General features: G+C 55.1%; 2 protein-coding genes and 1 non-coding gene across 3 annotated transcripts; all 3 read right to left on the reverse strand.

Moving 5' to 3' along the window:
- Positions 1 to 33: 33 nt before the first annotated feature.
- Positions 34 to 106, reverse strand: TRNAA-CGC (transfer RNA alanine (anticodon CGC)). The gene has a single exon. It is a non-coding gene; the product is annotated as a tRNA-Ala (tRNA).
- Positions 107 to 7996: 7890 nt separating this feature from the next.
- Positions 7997 to 9388, reverse strand: LOC109772458 (dormancy-associated protein homolog 3). Its single transcript, XM_020331143.3, has 4 exons — positions 9258 to 9388; positions 8811 to 9115; positions 8610 to 8724; positions 7997 to 8463 (listed from the first exon to the last, which is right to left on the reverse strand). Exons 2-4 carry the CDS (start codon positions 9088 to 9090, stop codon positions 8436 to 8438), a joined length of 423 nt encoding a protein of 140 aa, XP_020186732.1. The 5' UTR covers positions 9091 to 9115; positions 9258 to 9388; the 3' UTR covers positions 7997 to 8435.
- Positions 9389 to 10479: 1091 nt separating this feature from the next.
- Positions 10480 to 15663, reverse strand: LOC141022844 (uncharacterized). The gene is made up of 6 exons (XM_073499114.1): positions 14436 to 15663; positions 14139 to 14194; positions 13620 to 13715; positions 11730 to 12822; positions 11176 to 11621; positions 10480 to 10554 (listed from the first exon to the last, which is right to left on the reverse strand). The coding sequence occupies exons 1-6, from the start codon at positions 15661 to 15663 to the stop codon at positions 10480 to 10482; spliced, it is 2994 nt and encodes a 997-aa protein (XP_073355215.1).
- Positions 15664 to 16858: the final 1195 nt, after the last annotated feature.

A 16858-nucleotide genomic window follows, 5' to 3' on the forward strand; every position in this document is an offset into this window, starting at 1 on the left:
TCGGCAATCTGATTTAAGGAAGAAAAACGAAAATGGAGACGCGGGGAATCGAACCCCGTGCCTCTCGCATGCGAAGCGAGCGCTCTACCATATGAGCTACGTCCCCAAGCTGACGAATGCAAGATCTAAAGCTTAATATTCGTTTCAGTTAAGAACTGAGAGGTTAGGTCCATTTATTTTCGAAACGGAGGCAAAGATTGCCTCATCTATTAATTAAGTAGAAGAGAATTGCCCAGTTAATTACGGAAAACCGGAACAACAAGCGCCAAGCCCACTCCATAGACTGAAACACACAGGGCAAAGCCCACCCTAATCGACGACAAATCGACCTACGGCCAGACAACGCAGCTCCGACTCTGACGGAGAATTCAGAAAAACAAAACCAGGCACGGTTGGCGCCACGGAAGATCGCCGAAAGGGCCACTGCAGCCAGTCATCGTACACCACAGGGCCCCGCCGCCGCAGCTTCGACTCCACAGCAACAAGCAAACCGAGGCAAAACCGTGGACACGCCAGAGAAGAGTCGACTACCCTAACCATTGCCGCGTCGCCGACATCGCTCCCACCATCATCGTTGCCACAGAAAGTCTGATCGCCACAGAGATTCTCTCGGGGCCGCCGCCCCGACATCCACCGCTCCGTCGCGCCCAGCGCAATCAACCGGCACCGCCTTCCGGGGCCGCCGCCCCGACATACCACCGCTCCCCTCGACCAGCAACGCCGCACAACCCAGCTGCCCGCAGCCCACGCTGCTCAGTGCAACCGCTCGCAGACCACGAACGTCGCACCACATCCGGGGCCGCCGCCCCGACATAAAGTCAGACCGCCCCCTCTGGGGCGCATCGACCGAGCCGACACCCCTACCTCCCAAGCGGGACAAGGATGCCACCCAACCAATGTCGAGATAGAGCCCCACCTCATAGAGCTGTCACTCACATTGTTCCCGAGATCACCATCTCGACGCACAATCAGAAACCACCCGGAGCCGCCGCCCCGACGTCCACTGTCCCCGACGATGAAGAGATCCGTGCAAACTGCAACATGCTGACTCTCCAAGGCGATGCCTCAAAGAAGGAAACGACATAGCCGCCGTCATCGCCCGCTTCGACCATCCGAAGCTAGGGATTTCTCCCGGAGAGTCGTGTAATGGAGCTCCACGGCAACACCTTCAAGAAGGGGAACGACAACATGGCCATGGCACCGATGTTGCCGGCACCAACCCAAGGTCAGTGCTGAACTTTGGCCCGGAGCTCCTCCACACCTCCGAATCCGAGCAGATCCGGAGCACTGCACAACACACAATCCCATGGTCGACGTCCACCGTCTCCACCTGAATCCGAGCAGATCCGAAGCTGTTGCTCCTGCATCCTCACAGCGAAGCCGCTCCACCATGCCGCCTGAGCAGCAGCCCCTCACCGCGCCGTCGCGCAACTTCCCGGCGACAGATCCGCGCCACCGGACCCCTTGTGCAGCACCTTCCCGTGCAGCAGCACCTCATCCCAGCTCCTCCTGAGCCCCTCACGCCGCGGAGCAGAGTACCCAAGCACCCGAGGCCGTGGAGCAGAGCACCCAAGCAGCAGAGCAGCGCTCGACCACAAATGGGCGCCCGAGCCGCCACGCACGCGCGGCGCCCACGCAGCCCCATCACGCTCCTCTCCGTGGCCCGCTCAGATCCACGCCCTCCGCTCCGTGCGCCCGCGCCAACGCCTGCGGCGAGCCGCCGCGCGTAGAACCGCGCCAGCCGGCCCCGAAGCGCGCTCGAGCCGCCCCTGCGCTACCTCGCCGCGCCGCCTCAAGCAAGCATATCCGCCGGCCGAGCTCCCGTCGAAGAGGACGGCCCGCGCCGCGCCGCTCCGACCGAAAGGAGGAAAGGGCCCCGCCGCCGCCGAGCCGCACGGGCTTTGCCCGGCGACGCCGTCCGGTGGCGGCGAGGGGAGGCGGGGGAGGTGGGTGCTGCGCTGCTGGCGGCTAGGGTTCGCTCCCGGCCGCCCGCGGGAGCGACCAGGAAGCGAGCGAGATTGCGGTATGTAGGTTAGGTCCATTTTGACTACTGCAGTAGGCAATAGCCAGCTTCAAACGAGCAACAACTGATAACCTGTGCAGAGAAAGAGCGTGTGGTAAAACAGAAATGCAGGCAAGGAGGCAGATAAAATTACTAGCCCTCACTCGAATATGAATGACCGACCGTGCATCCTCGCGTCGATTCGACCAACAGTTCCACCGTACAAACGACACTTTCCGGCTGATTTTTGCGCGACATGCCAAATCCAGCCGTTGATGCATGGGGTGAAAGTGCAGCGGGGCATTCGATTTAGCATTGTGCACGTATCGGACGAGGAAGGGTCGTTGGCACAGTAGTTTTGAACGACCAAAGACATCTCTAGTCCTCAGAGTGGCTGTTTCTTTCCCCACACACGCGGATGGGAGAAAATGTCCAACCGGTAGCTGTTCCTCGAGCTTCTCTAGACAGTTCTACTAGCGCCTTGTAGGGCCAGCATCGCGTGATCATCAATTGCTACGGTTAGATCGAGCTTTGGTCCTGAAGCAAAGCACCGTCACTCCATCAGCAGCAGAGCGGCACTGGTCCATTTCCGTTTCTGACTAATTAAATCGCCCGGACAGATCGCCGTATTCCCTCACATGCAGGGCAGCAGGGAAGGCGGGGCTGCCGGGCCCGGGAGGCGGACACGACGTGACCCTCTGTGGCAGGAGACAGGTTCGAGAAACGCCGATGGGATAGGAGGCGTGGCCGTGGCGGACGGTTGAGCCATCCGCGCAGCACCAGACAGCCGTGCACCTGGTCCAGGGGACAGCGGATGAACCAACCAAACCCCGCCGCACCAACATTTGTTGCGCACGGAAATAGTAAGAGCAACTCCAACGTCTCGTTTCAAACGGATTCTTACTTTGTCCGAATTCTGTCCGATTAAATAGATCGCCCCTTTACGTCCAAATAGATCGCCCCTTTACGTCCCATGAGGCCGACACGACGCGACGCGTTTTATGTCCGCGCATAAATTTTAAAAGGCTTGCGGCCATATATTATGCCAGCGGCCATGCCATCGTCTCAGAGTTCATGCCGGCGTGCCAGCTGCCGGCATACAATGTCAGCCTTCAAAAAATCACCATACAGTTCATGCTGGTGCATTTGCCAGCGGTCGACACACATGCCAGTACATAAAAAGGGGCGGAAGTTCGACCACGCTATCTCGACTGTGGTCATGCCAGCACACTTGCCGGCATAAAAAGAAGATGGCGCTCTCTGCCATAAATCACTCGTCGTCGAACTTGAGCATGTCGGCCTGCATCTTCTTGGATCATGGCATCTTCCTCAGCGAAAAGGTGCTCAAGTCCACCTTCATGATCTTCACCCCTGTCATCATGCTAGCGAGCACTTCTTTTGCCTTGGTCTTGGCATTGGCGGTCTCGATCTCAAGCATCTTGGCTTGCTTCTCTGCCTCCATCTCAAGCATCTTGGCCTGCTTCTCCGCTTCGAGCTCAAGCCGCCTCCTTTGGATCTTAGAAGGCATTCATTTGCTCTTCCTTGTCTTGCCGGTGCTTCTCGTCCCTTGTGTCCTTCTTGGTCATCATGCCCTCCAAAGTGGCATGCAAGGCAATCGACGCCGCATCGCGCTTCTCCTCCTTCTTCGAGTTGGTTTTCCCCCGCGGTCGTGGCTTCTCGCCCTCCATGTGCTCCTCGACGGCTCCCCCCCCCCCCCCCCGCGCGCCTTGGCGACGGCATATTGCGACGTGAACTTCTGCTCCCCGTTGATGACCATCCAACAATGAAAGAGGTTGAAGGACTTGCCCTCATGTTGGGCCTTAAACGCCTCCAAAGCTTGGAATGCCTAAAAATAAATAGCATGCAAGCATATGGGCAAATGGACATGCAAGCATAAGAAAACGGATACAAAGAGGGGCGCGTGTATACCATATCTTTCATGCCGATGCTGCTCACGGGGCGTGCCTTGATGGTCTTAAGGGTGGCACATAACTTGTTGCACTCTTGTTGTATCACCCTCCATCGCTTCGGGAGGGACACCCACCCACGCTTGCTCTGCATTCGATACGGCACAATCTTCTTGCTCATGGTACTCACGATGAACACGAAGCCAAAAGGAATTTGTGGTCAAACGAGAAGGTGCTGCCCATGCGACCTGATCTTCCATGAAGGTGTCGTCCATGCTAGCTTGATCATAGGTCACCGACATGAATGGCGCTCAGCCATCTTGGCTTTGGGTCTCCTCGAGATCGTAGGCAGCCGCAGCGGCATCGCCAGCGGAGGCAGCAGTCGCCGCACCGCCTTCGAAGATGATGTTCTCGATGGTGAAACGGTTGCTCGTTCCGTCGTCACCAGCCGCTGGCATTCTGTCGATCAGGTTGCGGGCGCCGGGAAGCATGTCGGCTGGTATCTCCCACGGGCGTTTCCTCGCCCCTCCGGAGGATGATGCACCGGCCACCGGTGTAGCGTTGAGGTCGATGGCTACGAGCGAGGGCGCGGGTGTTGACGGCTGCTACTTGTGAGCTACGTCGGGATTTCCTCAAATAGGAGAGGATGATCCAATACAGTAGAGATAAGTATTTCCCTTAATTATGAAACCAAGGTTATCAATCCAGTAGCAGAACCAAGCAACACTATGTAAACATGTACACAAATAACAAATACTTGCAACCCAACACGTAGAGGGGTGTCAATCCCTCAACGGTTATGAGCAAGATTAAAAGATATAGTTTTTGATAGATAGATCCGACAAAAAGTATAAAATAAAATAAATAAAAGAAAATTGCAGCAAGGTATTTTTGGTTTTAATATATGATGGAAAATAGACCCGGGGGCCATAGTTTTCACTAGAGGCGTCTCTCGAGAAAATAGCGTACGGTGGATAGACAAATTACTGTTGGACAATTGACAGAAAAGTAAATAATTATGATGATATCCAAGGCAATGATCATGTATATAGACATCACGTCCAAGACTAGCAGACCGAAACGATTATGCATCTACTACTATTACTCCACACATCGACCGTTATCCAGCATGCATCTAGTGTATTAAGTTCATAAAAAACGGAGTAATGCCTTAAGCAAGATGACATGATGTAGACAAGATAAACTCATGGATGAAATAAATTCCAGCTTGTTACCCTTAATAGCAACGATACATGTGTGTCATGTCTCTTTCTGTCACTGAGATTGAGCATCGCAAGATCGAACCCATCACAAAGCACCCCTTTCCATGGCAAGATAAATCAATTTAGTTGACCAAACCGAACCAATAAATCGGAGAAGAAATACGAGGCTATAACAATCATGCATAAAAGAGTTCAGAGAAAACTCAAATAATATTTATGGAAAGATTTGATCATAAACTCACAATTCATCGGATCCCAACAAACACATCGCAAAAAGTCATTAAATCAAATAGATCTCCAAGAACACCGAGGAGAACATTGTATTGAAGATCAAAAAGAAAGAAGAAGTCGTCTAGCTACTAACTATGGACTCGTACGTCTGTGGTAAACTACTCACGCATTATTGGAAGGGGCAGCAAGGATGATGATGAACCCTCCGTGATCGTTTCCCCCTCCGGCAGAGTGCCGGAAAAGGCCTCTAGATGGGATCCCGTGGTTCTGGAACTTGCGACGACGAAAAAAATATTCCGTGGACTCCTCGTAGGTTTTATGATTTTAGGGTATTTATAGATGCATAGATAGGTCGAACGGAGGCTCGTGGGCCCCACTACCCACCAGGGCGCACCAAAGGCCCCTGGCGCGCCCTGGTGCTTAGTGGGCCACTCATTCATCTTCTCATGGCCTCCAGACGCTTCCAGGGTCTCTTATCGCCAGAAAAATATCTTCAAAAAGTTTCGTGGCATCTGCACTTCGTTTGGTACTGATATTTTGCAAAGTCAAAAACAAGCAAAAAACAGCAACTCGCACTGGGCACTAAGTTAATAGGTTAGTCCAAAAAATGATATAAAGTTGCTAGTAATGTATATAAAACATCTAAGGTTGATAATATAATAGCATGGAACAATAAAAAAATTATAGATACGTTGGAGACATATCAACGGGGCCACCACGCTCACCTTCGGTGAGCATTCCCCGGAGAAGCGGGAGGCTTGCGGATAGACGTGGAAGCCGGGAATCGGCTATGTGGCAGACGCGCACGGCGACTCTGGCAGCACCATTTGAGGAAATGTCGACGAGCCCGTGCTGGCCGCGACCACGGTGGTGCTGACAAGCCCGTGCTGGCCAAGGTTTAACCCTAGGTAGAGCAGGGCCTCCCTCGTTGCCGCGGCGACCCGGGCATTAGTTTCCTCCTGCTGTGAGGCGGCAGAGAGGGTAGCGATGGCCGCTGCTTCGTCCATTGCGTCCTGCGCGTGCCTCCGGCCCTTCCTCTTGGCTAACTGCACGGCCCGCCCCACAGGCGTGAGCTGCTTCTTCTTGGGCGGCGCTGCGGTCTTGCGGGGCGCGCAGGGCTTGCCTTTGGCGGAGGCGACGAAGGTGAGGCCGGACGAGGCGAGGGAGGCGAGGCCGGCGGCGGCATCGACAGTCGGCGCGTCGTCCATGGCGAGCGGCTGGGAGCGCGAGTGGGCGGAAGTGTTTTGGGAAAGTGGAGGGAAATGGTGGTTGTTGTGCCACCGACTAGCGGGCCAGGAGAAGGAGTAGGCGCGCGCCCGCTTCGTATCTGCGTCGAAGCAAATGGGGTTCAAATTTGAGCTAGGAATGGGTCGCCAGACGGACGAAAAGCAGACGCGCGTCCGTCTGGGTCGGAGCGTTGGGCTGATTTTTCTATCCACGACGACCCAAACATTCACGCGTGGACAACATGAGTCAGCGCGTTGGATTTGCTCTGTCTTACCGTTGCCATGAGTGGTTCCGCAGATCATGGTGCACCACCCACCACCGTGCGAGCGACCCCAAATATGGCTCCTCAGATCTCGTGGAGCTCCACCGCCACCTTCCTTCAAAATTTCCACCCAAGTTATAGGCAATGAAAGGTTTTTTTTTTTGAACATCAGTACACACAAGCGCTCATATACACGCGCATACATTCATCACTATGAACGCACAAATGCACACCCTACCCCTATGAGCACCTCCGAAAGATCGAGCCGGCATATCATCTTGAGATTTACGAAGTCACCGTAGGCGCCTCGTCGTCGACGGTAACGTCTCCTCTCACTGAAAGTGCATCGCCGGAAATTCTGAAATAAATTCAGAAATAATGCGAGCACCAGGACTTGAATGACCTGAGAATACCACTGTTCCTCTTACCATCCAACCACATGTTGCTTCGCATAGGCAACGAAAGATAAATATCCCAACCTCGACGAATAGTCGTGCCATGGCGTCGTCAACGTCGATCACCACACAAATTTATGACCTGTCAGACATCAACAGCTCCGTCCGCTTGACCCTGCAATGCAAAGGAGGACGGTGACATCGGAAAATTCAGGCAAGCCTCCCGTCGATCTGACACCAGGAATTCTTCGAAGCAAATTATTGGTGCCGTGCCCTTTCTCTGAACCAGCCCTAAGCAAGAAGAGGATGGATACCTTACAATAATCTATCAGAGGAGTGGCTCACCAGAGATTCACCTTTTCTCTCTCAAAAAATAAAAAAACTAGAGACTCACTTTGTTTTAGAAAGACCATGCTGCTAAACTAGGCCTTAGCCATGCATTACACTCGTCAAGCTCCTTGATGACTTTCCTTGAAAACCTTCACCAAAACGCTCAACGATCGATAAATATCCTAGTTCTCGTCGGCAAATGAGGTGCCCCGTGCAGTCAGTATCACGAGCAAGTACACCCTCCGATCTGTCAAACGTCAAGAGGCCCATCCTTTTGACCCTAACCGTACAGAGAAGACTGAGCACACATAACCTTCACATCGATCTGACACCACCCTCGAACACGAATCGAGCAAATTATTGGTGCCATTTCTTCAACTAGCCCGACCAACCAGGGAGGACGCCTGACAATAATCACAGGAGTGGAGGCTCACTTAGCCATGCATTATTGCAGACATATTTTACACTGCATGCATTAGCACATGCTGCCCGCGGGCCTTGTACAGAGCAGCTAGAGCTCAACATCCCCTCTGATCTAGTGCATCTACTGGTAGGATTTACACACACACACACACTTCACATCGGTCTCATTCGCCTCAGGTCGTTGCACGTCGCCGGTTGCCTACTACCAAAGTTTTCCTTGAGCTACCACTCGGATCCATCTAGCACATCCTTTGCTACGAAAACTCGCACCATCTCACGTGGAGTGGATGTTTACAGCGGAAGTAGTACTAGTAGTACATAACTGATACAGTAACATATACTGGGACAGGGTTCCATCTTCCGGTCAAGTTTGCAGCTACTCTCCTTGTGCTCGTGCGCTTCTCCGTCTTGGTGGATCTTCTTCCTTTTTCACGGTTAGCGGTCGAGCGAACTGATCACCACCCTGCAAGAGACAAGGTTCAGAGGCATCAGATTTATGGCTACTGTACTAGATAGAGTCATGGTGGTTGGATCTAGCATTTGGGTTCGTGATGTGGTGCGCTCGAAAACAAGAGGGGATATTCGGTTTGAACTTTGAAGCCAACGCACCAGTCGAAGACGGTGGGGCTCCTGGGGGTGCCGGGGCTGGCCTCCATGCCGTCGGCGGCCATCCTGCCTTTGCGGCGCAGCTTACTCCAACCACTCTCTCCCCTGGGTGTCGTTGCTGCAGTCACAAGCAAGCATGTCAGCCACATCACGCCGGCCTCGTCGTACGAGATAAAAATAGGAGGCAAAGGTGTGATAAGATACCTGTGCCGAAGGGGGAGTCGGGGACGCTGGCCGGGGACGAGGGCGCGGAGCCGGAGCCGGACTCGCCGCGCGGCGACGTCACGGACAGAGCCGGCGGGCGGAGGATGGTGATGCTCCGCGTCACCGCCGGCGCCGCCACGTCGGCCGACGGCACGGCAGCGGTCGTGCCGGCCGCCGCGGAGGACGGGGAGAAGGAGGCGTACTTGCGGAGCCTGCCGAGGCCGTGGTCCGGCCGCGGCCCGGCCACCGTGTCGTCCCACAGCTGGTCAAGAAGCCCCATGGAGCGCACGACGATCCGATCAAACCTGCGCGTTGCACGTACGTGGTAGATCAGGAGCCACGTTCATACAATCATGATCATCTCCTCTTCTTCCTCCGGTTAATCTGTTCTTGCCTCGCGTGTTCTTGGCCGAGAGGGAGGGGCAAGGGGATGGAACTGATTATTACCTTTGGTGTCGAAGGGTGTGTGTGGCGCAGGCGCAGGCGCAGTGGATCCTCCTTCGTTCCTTCCTTCTTTGTTGGAGGGAGGGAGCGGGTGGAGTTTTATAGATGAGGCCGAGGGGTGGTGGGGAGGGGACGTAGGCGAGATATTTGGGGGGCGTACGCAACTCTGGGATCGCCCATCTTTCTGTTTCCGGGCTCCGCCTTGCGCGGTCGGCTCGGCTCCTGCGGTCCAGCGTAGCCGACGCAGTTTTCAGCCGTCCGGGATTAGGAAATGGATAGAGTGGGAGTGGATAAAATGGGAGGTGTGGTGTTATTTTCGGGGTCTTCGTCGGTAATTGCGGGTGATGAGTCAAACAAACCGGATAGGGTTGTTATATCGGATAAAAGTAGTTTGGATAAAAGTAGTTTGGGATGCGGATTCCCGCTAGTGTCGGAGTACTGAATCGGCTCAACCTGCAAAATGGATCTTTTTTTTTCTTTGAGGATCTGCAAAATGGATCTTGAGGTGTCAAGGACATGATAATGATGTCATCTATATCTACACCAATATAAAAAGACTCAAAGTAGCAGATTCAATTAATCTCGTCCATTAAATCATGTCGATCCAACGACCTAGACCGCTTCAATGTCGAGCGCTCAACACGTTTAGCGTGCATTTAATTTCATGCTAAATATAGTGCTAATCACATAATAACACGCAAATAATATCCTACTTAATATCCGCATGCACTAGTAAAACTATTCATCACCCAGGATGCAGAATAAGTTATTCTTCACCCGAGATAATCTTACGGTCGCTTCATAAACAAATTACGTTCGGAATACAAATAGTTACATTCATATTGATTCACTATGTAAAATTTGGTATAAGAAAAAAAAAACGGTTATAAGATCAGAAATATCGCATTTTATGTATGTTTTACACTATGTTTTTACGTTCGTAATTTTACGTAACATAAAATATTTTTTACGGCGAGTATATATTTTCTTACGTTCTTTTTTACGTATGAAATAAGAAGAAATTTACGAAACCTAAAAATACGGTGCAGTGATGTCAAAATAGAGAGGGGGTGAAGAATAACTATTCCTCACCCAGGGTGACGAATAGCGCGACCCATGCACTTAATATACTTTCAAATTAACATGCATTACACGTACACGTTGACTAGTCTAGTAAATGTGACATACTCAGAAAACCTAAAAAAAAGTGTCTTCTTTTAAGGACTCAATAGTTGGCAACATTTTTGCTTGCAGTTTCTTTAGAACCCGTTGCATTTTCTTCCGAGAAGCATGGCAACATCTGAGAAGATGGAAATTTTGAGGCAAAAACGAGCAGAAATTGTCATCATTTGATACCGTGTTGCAACTAAAACGGGGCGTTTGTGTGTGTGTATATATATATATATATCTTGTTACTACAGATAAGGCTAAGATATAATTCATGATACATTTGCTTATTACCAGCTCTAAATTACGTGGCAAAGCTAAGATAAGTGGATTTTTTTTGGTCCTTGCCATTACCGAACTTGATATTCGGATCACCCCCTCCCCCTCAAACTTTCCTATTTTAGTCTGTACCACTAGCTTTGCAAAGAAATAATGTGTATGTCCTTACGCGTCGTCTTCGCCAATTGCCTCCAGGTTGATTTTACTTTGCTCTATTTCCTTCCATATGGGACCACTACGCAGCGTCAACCGCAATGTTGAGGAGTGTTAGAGGAAGAAGAGATTCAACACACTTGCATTAGCTCAGAGGCTGGGTTTGTATACAGTTACATGACCGCAGCCACGGCTAGATCGTGTGCCACTACTCTTGCCACTACGCCCACTACAGGCACTACCACGGTCTGGCCGTGAACACAACTGCACGCGCACACGCGCTGGCAACACATGCACACACACATTGACTATGTCTGCTGACACCCCCCGCAGTCGTGACGTCGGAGGAGGAGACGCAAAGACTGGAGCGGAATTCTCTGAAGATGTCTGCTGGCAGCCCCTTGATCATCACGTCGGCGAACTGCTGTCGCGTGGGGACATGCAGGATGCGGAACTCGCCCAACGCTACGCGCTCGTGGACGAAGTGGATGTCGAGCTCGACGTGCTTCGTGCGCTGGTGATGAACGGGGTTGCTGGAGAGGTAGACAGCTGAGATGCTGTCACAGAAAACCAGTGTGGCGGAGCGCAACGGGCAGAGCAGCTCACCGAGGAGCTGCCGGAGCCAGACGCACTCGGCGACTGCATTCGCCACGACGCGGTACTCAGCTTCCGCGCTGGAGCGGGACAGAGTAGCTTGGCGCTTGGATGACCAGCTGACGAGGGCGTCGCCGAGGTAGACGCAGAATCCAGAAGTGGAGCGGCGCGTATCTGGGCAACCGGCCTAGTCCGCGTCAGTGTAGGTGCGTAGATCGAGGTTCGTCGAGGCATGGAGATGGAGGCCGAGACCGGTGGAGCCCCGAACGTAGCGAAGCACACGTTTGAGCAGAGCCAGGTGCCCAGCCCGCGGGTCGTGCATGTGTAGACACACTTGTTGCACAACATAGGCCAGCTCGGGCCGCGTGATCGTGAGATACTGCAGAGCGCCCGCCAGGCTGCGGTATGCAGTAGGGTCATCGACAGGCGGCCCGTCGGCGGCGGGCAGCTTGGCCTTGGTGTCGACCGGAGTAGCGACGAGCTTGCATGTGTCCATGCCGCCGCGCTCGAGGATGTCGTCCGCGTATTGCTGCTGGGAGAGGAAGAACCCCGACGGCGAGCGAGTGACACGGATGCCAAGAAAGTAGTGCAGTTCGCCGAGGTCTTTCATGGCGAACTCGCCAGTGAGCTTGGAGACGATGCGGTGGAGAAGGGCAACACTTGATGCGGTGAGGATGATGTCGTCCACATACAACAGCAAGAAGGCAGCGTCCGTGCCGCTCTTGTAGAGGAACAGTGAGCTGTCAGAGCGCGTGGCGCGGAAGCCGATCGTACTGACGAAGCCGGGGAAGCGCAGGAACCAGGCTCGTGGCACCTGTTTCAGACCGTACAGAGACTTGGCGAGCTTGCAGACATGGTCAGGTTTGGCAGCATCAACAAAGCCGGCAGGTTGCAAGCAGTAGACCTCTTCGCGCAGATCGCCATGAAGAAAGGCGTTCTTCACGTTGAGTTGATGGACAGGCCAGCGCCGGGAAGCAGCGATCGTCAGAACGGTGCGGATGGTCGCCGGCTTGACAACAGGCGAAAAAGTCTCACCGTAGTCGACGCCCATGCGCTGACGGAAACCGCAGACGACCCACCTGGCCTTGTACCGCTCGAGCGAGCCATCGGCGCGAGTTTTGTGGCGGTAAACCCATTTGCCCGTGATGAGATTAGCACGAGGCGGACGGGGAAGCAGCTCCCAGGTGCGGTTGCTGACAAGGGCAGTGAACTCGTCGCGCATGGCGGCGAGCCAGTTTGGATCGCGGAGCGCGGCGCGAACCGAGGTGGGAAGTGGAGAGGCGCCGGCAGGCGGCGCGGTGTCGACAACACATGCGTAGTCGCGTGCATAGCGCAGGTTAGGTCGGAAGAGACCGGCGCGCACGCGTGACAACACCTGGAGGTGGAGGTGGAACGAGCGACAGCGTGGGACCTGCAGATGAGGAGCTAGCTGAGCTCGACGAGGAAGAGCACGCAGAAGATCCCGCTGGATTGGAATCAGGTGTGCGCGCGGCGCTAGACGAGGCACACTGGCCGTCCGATGATGATCGGGTGACGGAGTTTAAACCAGGGAAGCGCGCGCACGGGGAGGAGTCAGCCGAACCGCTGGATAGCGATCGAGCAGCTCCAGTTGAACTGAGGGGAGGCGCGGGCGGGGATCGCGCGCTGGCGTGCGCGGGTGATCGCGGAGGCGGACAGAGCCCATCGGCGAGGGGTGGTGAGATGGGAGGTGGGCAGGGCGACGCGGCGGAGATGGATGAAGTGATGGCAAACGGAAAAGTGTCCTCATCAAACAGCACATGCCGCGAGGTGAGAACACGACCCGAGGTGCGATCAAAACACCGATAGCCGCGGTGATCAGATGAGTAGCCAAGGAAGACGCAGGCGATCGAGCGATGATCAAGCTTGTGACGGGAGGCGCGGAGGTGTTTGGGTAGCACAAGCACCCAAAACGCGGAGAGGAGCATAATCAGGTGCAACTCCGAGAAGGAGCTCGTGCGGCGTCGTGGGCGAACTGGCGCGGCAGGGCCGACGATTCAAGAGAAAAGTGGACGTGCTAAGGGCCTCGACCCAGAAACGTGGCGGCATGGATGAGTGGAACAGGAGAGCGCGGACACGATCATTGAGTGTGCGCAAGATCCACTCAGCTTTGCTGTTCTGTTGACTCGTATAAGAGCAGGAGAGGCGTAGGACAGTGCCGTGAGCAGCGAGGAGAGAGCGAGTAGCAGCATTGTCGAACTCGCGGCCATTGTCAGTTTGTAAGGCGAGGAGAGGGCGCTCGAATTGAGTCTGCACATACGCATAAAACTGAACAATGACAGACAAGGCTTCGGATTTGTGGCGTAAAGGGAAAGTCCATACATAGTGCGTGTAATCATCAAGAATTACAAGGTAGAATTGATAACCAGAGACACTCGCGACAGGAGAAGTCTAGACATCTAAATGCAACAATTGAAAGGGAAAGAAACTATCACTATGTGCTTGCTGGAAGGGAAGGCGCGTGTGTTTGCCCAGACGACACGCGCGGCATGAGTGTGGCGAGGACGGGGTGCACACGAACTCGAAGCCGGCGATCGGAGCGCGCCCGGGGTGGCCCAACCGTTGATGCCAGAGGTCAGTGGTGACCGCACCGGCGAACGGGAGAGCGGGGCGAGACGGGGATGCACCGGTCACTCGATAAAGATCGCCCTCGGAATCACTGCGGAGAATCACCATCCGGGTGCGGAGGTCCTTCACAGAAAAACCAAACTCATCAAATTCTACTGAAACTGAATTTTCACGACAGAGTTGTCGGACATAGAGCAGGTTTTTGATGAGGGAGGGGGTGAGAAGAACGCTGCGGAGGATGAGGGGAGTGGTGGTCGTGGGTAGGGAACCAGTGCCGACGTGGGTGATGGGAAGATGAGTGCGTCGCCAACAATGACGGCGGTGTGAGAGGAGGAGGGATGAAGAGAGGAGAGTGTACCCGGGTTGGACGCCATATGAGCTGCAGCGCCTGAATCAAGGTACCAGTCGGAGGTACTGCCTGACGAAGATGGCCCGGATGTAGCGCTGTGCAGGGCCGCTTGAAGCGACGCCATGTCCCACGCAGGTTGCGGCTGCGGGGGAGGAGGCGGAGCAGGTGCGTAGATGTAGGGCGGCGGAGCACCGGCGCCCTCCCGTAACAGTAGGCGGGGTGGGCAGGTGGTGCGGTCGGCACGGCCATCATGGATTGTTGATGCGGAGTACCAGGACGGGGCCCGAAAACTCCGGCGCCAGGGGCACGCCAGGCAACCGGCCAGGCCTGGACGAGGCCGGTCCATGAGTTCGCGCCCGGCGCAGGAGCAGGGTAGCCCGGTGGAGGACGGGGCGGCTGTGGCCTAGCGGAGCTAGAGGCCCCCCCCGTGCCCACGGCCACGTTTGCGCCCATGACCACGCCCACGGCCAGTGGCGGAGGAGCCGGGTCGGCGATCAGAGCAGGCGGTGCACGCGCGGCCGGACGAGCGGCGACGAGAGCGTGGACGTTTTGGTGGCGGGCAGCCTGATCAGCGCGAAGCTCCTCCAGGAGCAGGAAGGAGCGCGTCTCCATAAAGGAGGGGAGAGGATCGCGCGACGTGATGTGGGGAATGGCCGCGTGGTACTGGCGGTTCAGGCCGTGTAGCAGATGAAAGACATGCCGCGGCTCGGACACCGGCTGGCCCAGATCACGAAGCTGGTTAGTGAAGACCTTGAGCTTGGTGCAGTACTGCATGACGGTCAGATCCCCTTGCACGAGGGCGTGGTACTCCGCGTCGATGTAGACGGCGCGCGAGAGTTGATTCGCGCGGAAGATGGCGTCGACGGCGGCCCAGACAGCGACAACCGTGTCCTTGGGCTGCATAACCGCATCGAGAAGATCCGGCGAGATGGTGGAGGAGAGCCAATGGACGACGGCGTGATCGGCCATCACCCACTCGGGGTCATCGGGGCGATGTAGAGCGTCGGCGTCGACGTGGTCGTGGAGCCCGAACATGCCCAGCGCAGTGTCGAAGTGGCGGCGCCACTGGGTGTAGTTGTCAGCGGCGAGATCGAGCACCACCGGGACGAGACGGCGGATGTCAACCGTCTGGAGGATCGAGGGAGGTGCGGGCTGGGCTGCGCGCGTGAGAGCAGCCAGGGCGGCACGAGCGGGTGCGATGCGGAGAGGCCGCGGGAGCGCTGGGTGGAGAGCCCGCGGGCGCACCGTCAGTGGGCGCGGCGGCGTCGTCCGGAGCGGCATTGGAGGGAGGAGGGGTGCGAACGGGGTTGGAGTGCATGGCAGCGGAAGAAGGATCATGCGCGAGAGGGGCATCCTCTGCGTCTGATACCATGTTAAAGGAAGAAGAGATTCAACACACTTGCATTAGCTCAGAGGCTGGTTTTATATACAGTTACATGACCGCAGCCACGGCTAGATCGTGTGCCACTACTCTTGCCACTACACCCACTATAGGCACTACCACGGTCTGGCCGTGAACACAACTGCACGTGCACACGCGCTGGCAACACACGCACACACACACTGACTATGTCTGCTGAGAAGGAGGACGTAATTTTCATTTTGCAAGTCTGATTTGGGCCCACCAATACTGATAGGAGACTCTTTGACCGTTACCAAATGCGGGGCCCACCCTTGAGGCCATAATTTTCATTTTGCCACTCTGATGCGAGTCTTCAACCATTGTGGGCCCACCCGCAACGCTCGAGAGTGACACATTCCTGATATTTGGCCAGGGTAGTTGATGTTGACATGTAAATAATTTTTGGCAATAGAGCCCCTTTCTTCCTGTCATTTCCAGTCATGTTATCCCCTTGTTCTTCCGCCATCACCATCTCTGGGTCACTGTTGCCGAACTCAAGTGCCTGTTGGGAATCGTAGCATAATTTTAAAATTTTCCTACGCTCACCAAGATGCATCTATGGAGTCTACTAGCAACGAGGGGAAAGGAGTGCATCTACATACCCTTGTAGATCGCGAGCGGAAGCGTTCCAATGAACGTGGATGACGGAATCGTACTCGCCGTGATCCAAATCACCGATGACCGAGTGCCGAACGGACGGCACCTCCGCGTTCAATACACGTACGGTGCAGCGACGTCTCCTCCTTCTTGATCCAGCAAGGGGCAAGGAGAGGTTGATGGAGATCCAACAGCACGACGGCGTGGTGGTGGATGTAGCGGGTCTCCGGCAGGGCTTCGCCGAGCTTCTGCGAGAGAGAGAGAGGTGTTGCAGGGGAGGAGGGAGGCGCCCAAGGCTGTAGGTTGCTGCCCTCCCTCCCCCCGACTATTTATAGGACCCCTGGGGGGGCGCCAGCCCTTGGGAGATCAGATCTCCAAGGGGGGCGGCGGCCAAGTGGGGAAAAGGGGGTGCCTTGCCCCCCAAGGCAAGGGGGAAGCTCCCCCCTAGGGTTCCCAACCCTAGGCGCATGGGGAAGG

Source organism: Aegilops tauschii, chromosome 5 (genome assembly GCF_002575655.3).
Source record: "Aegilops tauschii subsp. strangulata cultivar AL8/78 chromosome 5, Aet v6.0, whole genome shotgun sequence".
Classification (NCBI taxonomy): domain Eukaryota; kingdom Viridiplantae; phylum Streptophyta; class Magnoliopsida; order Poales; family Poaceae; genus Aegilops; species Aegilops tauschii.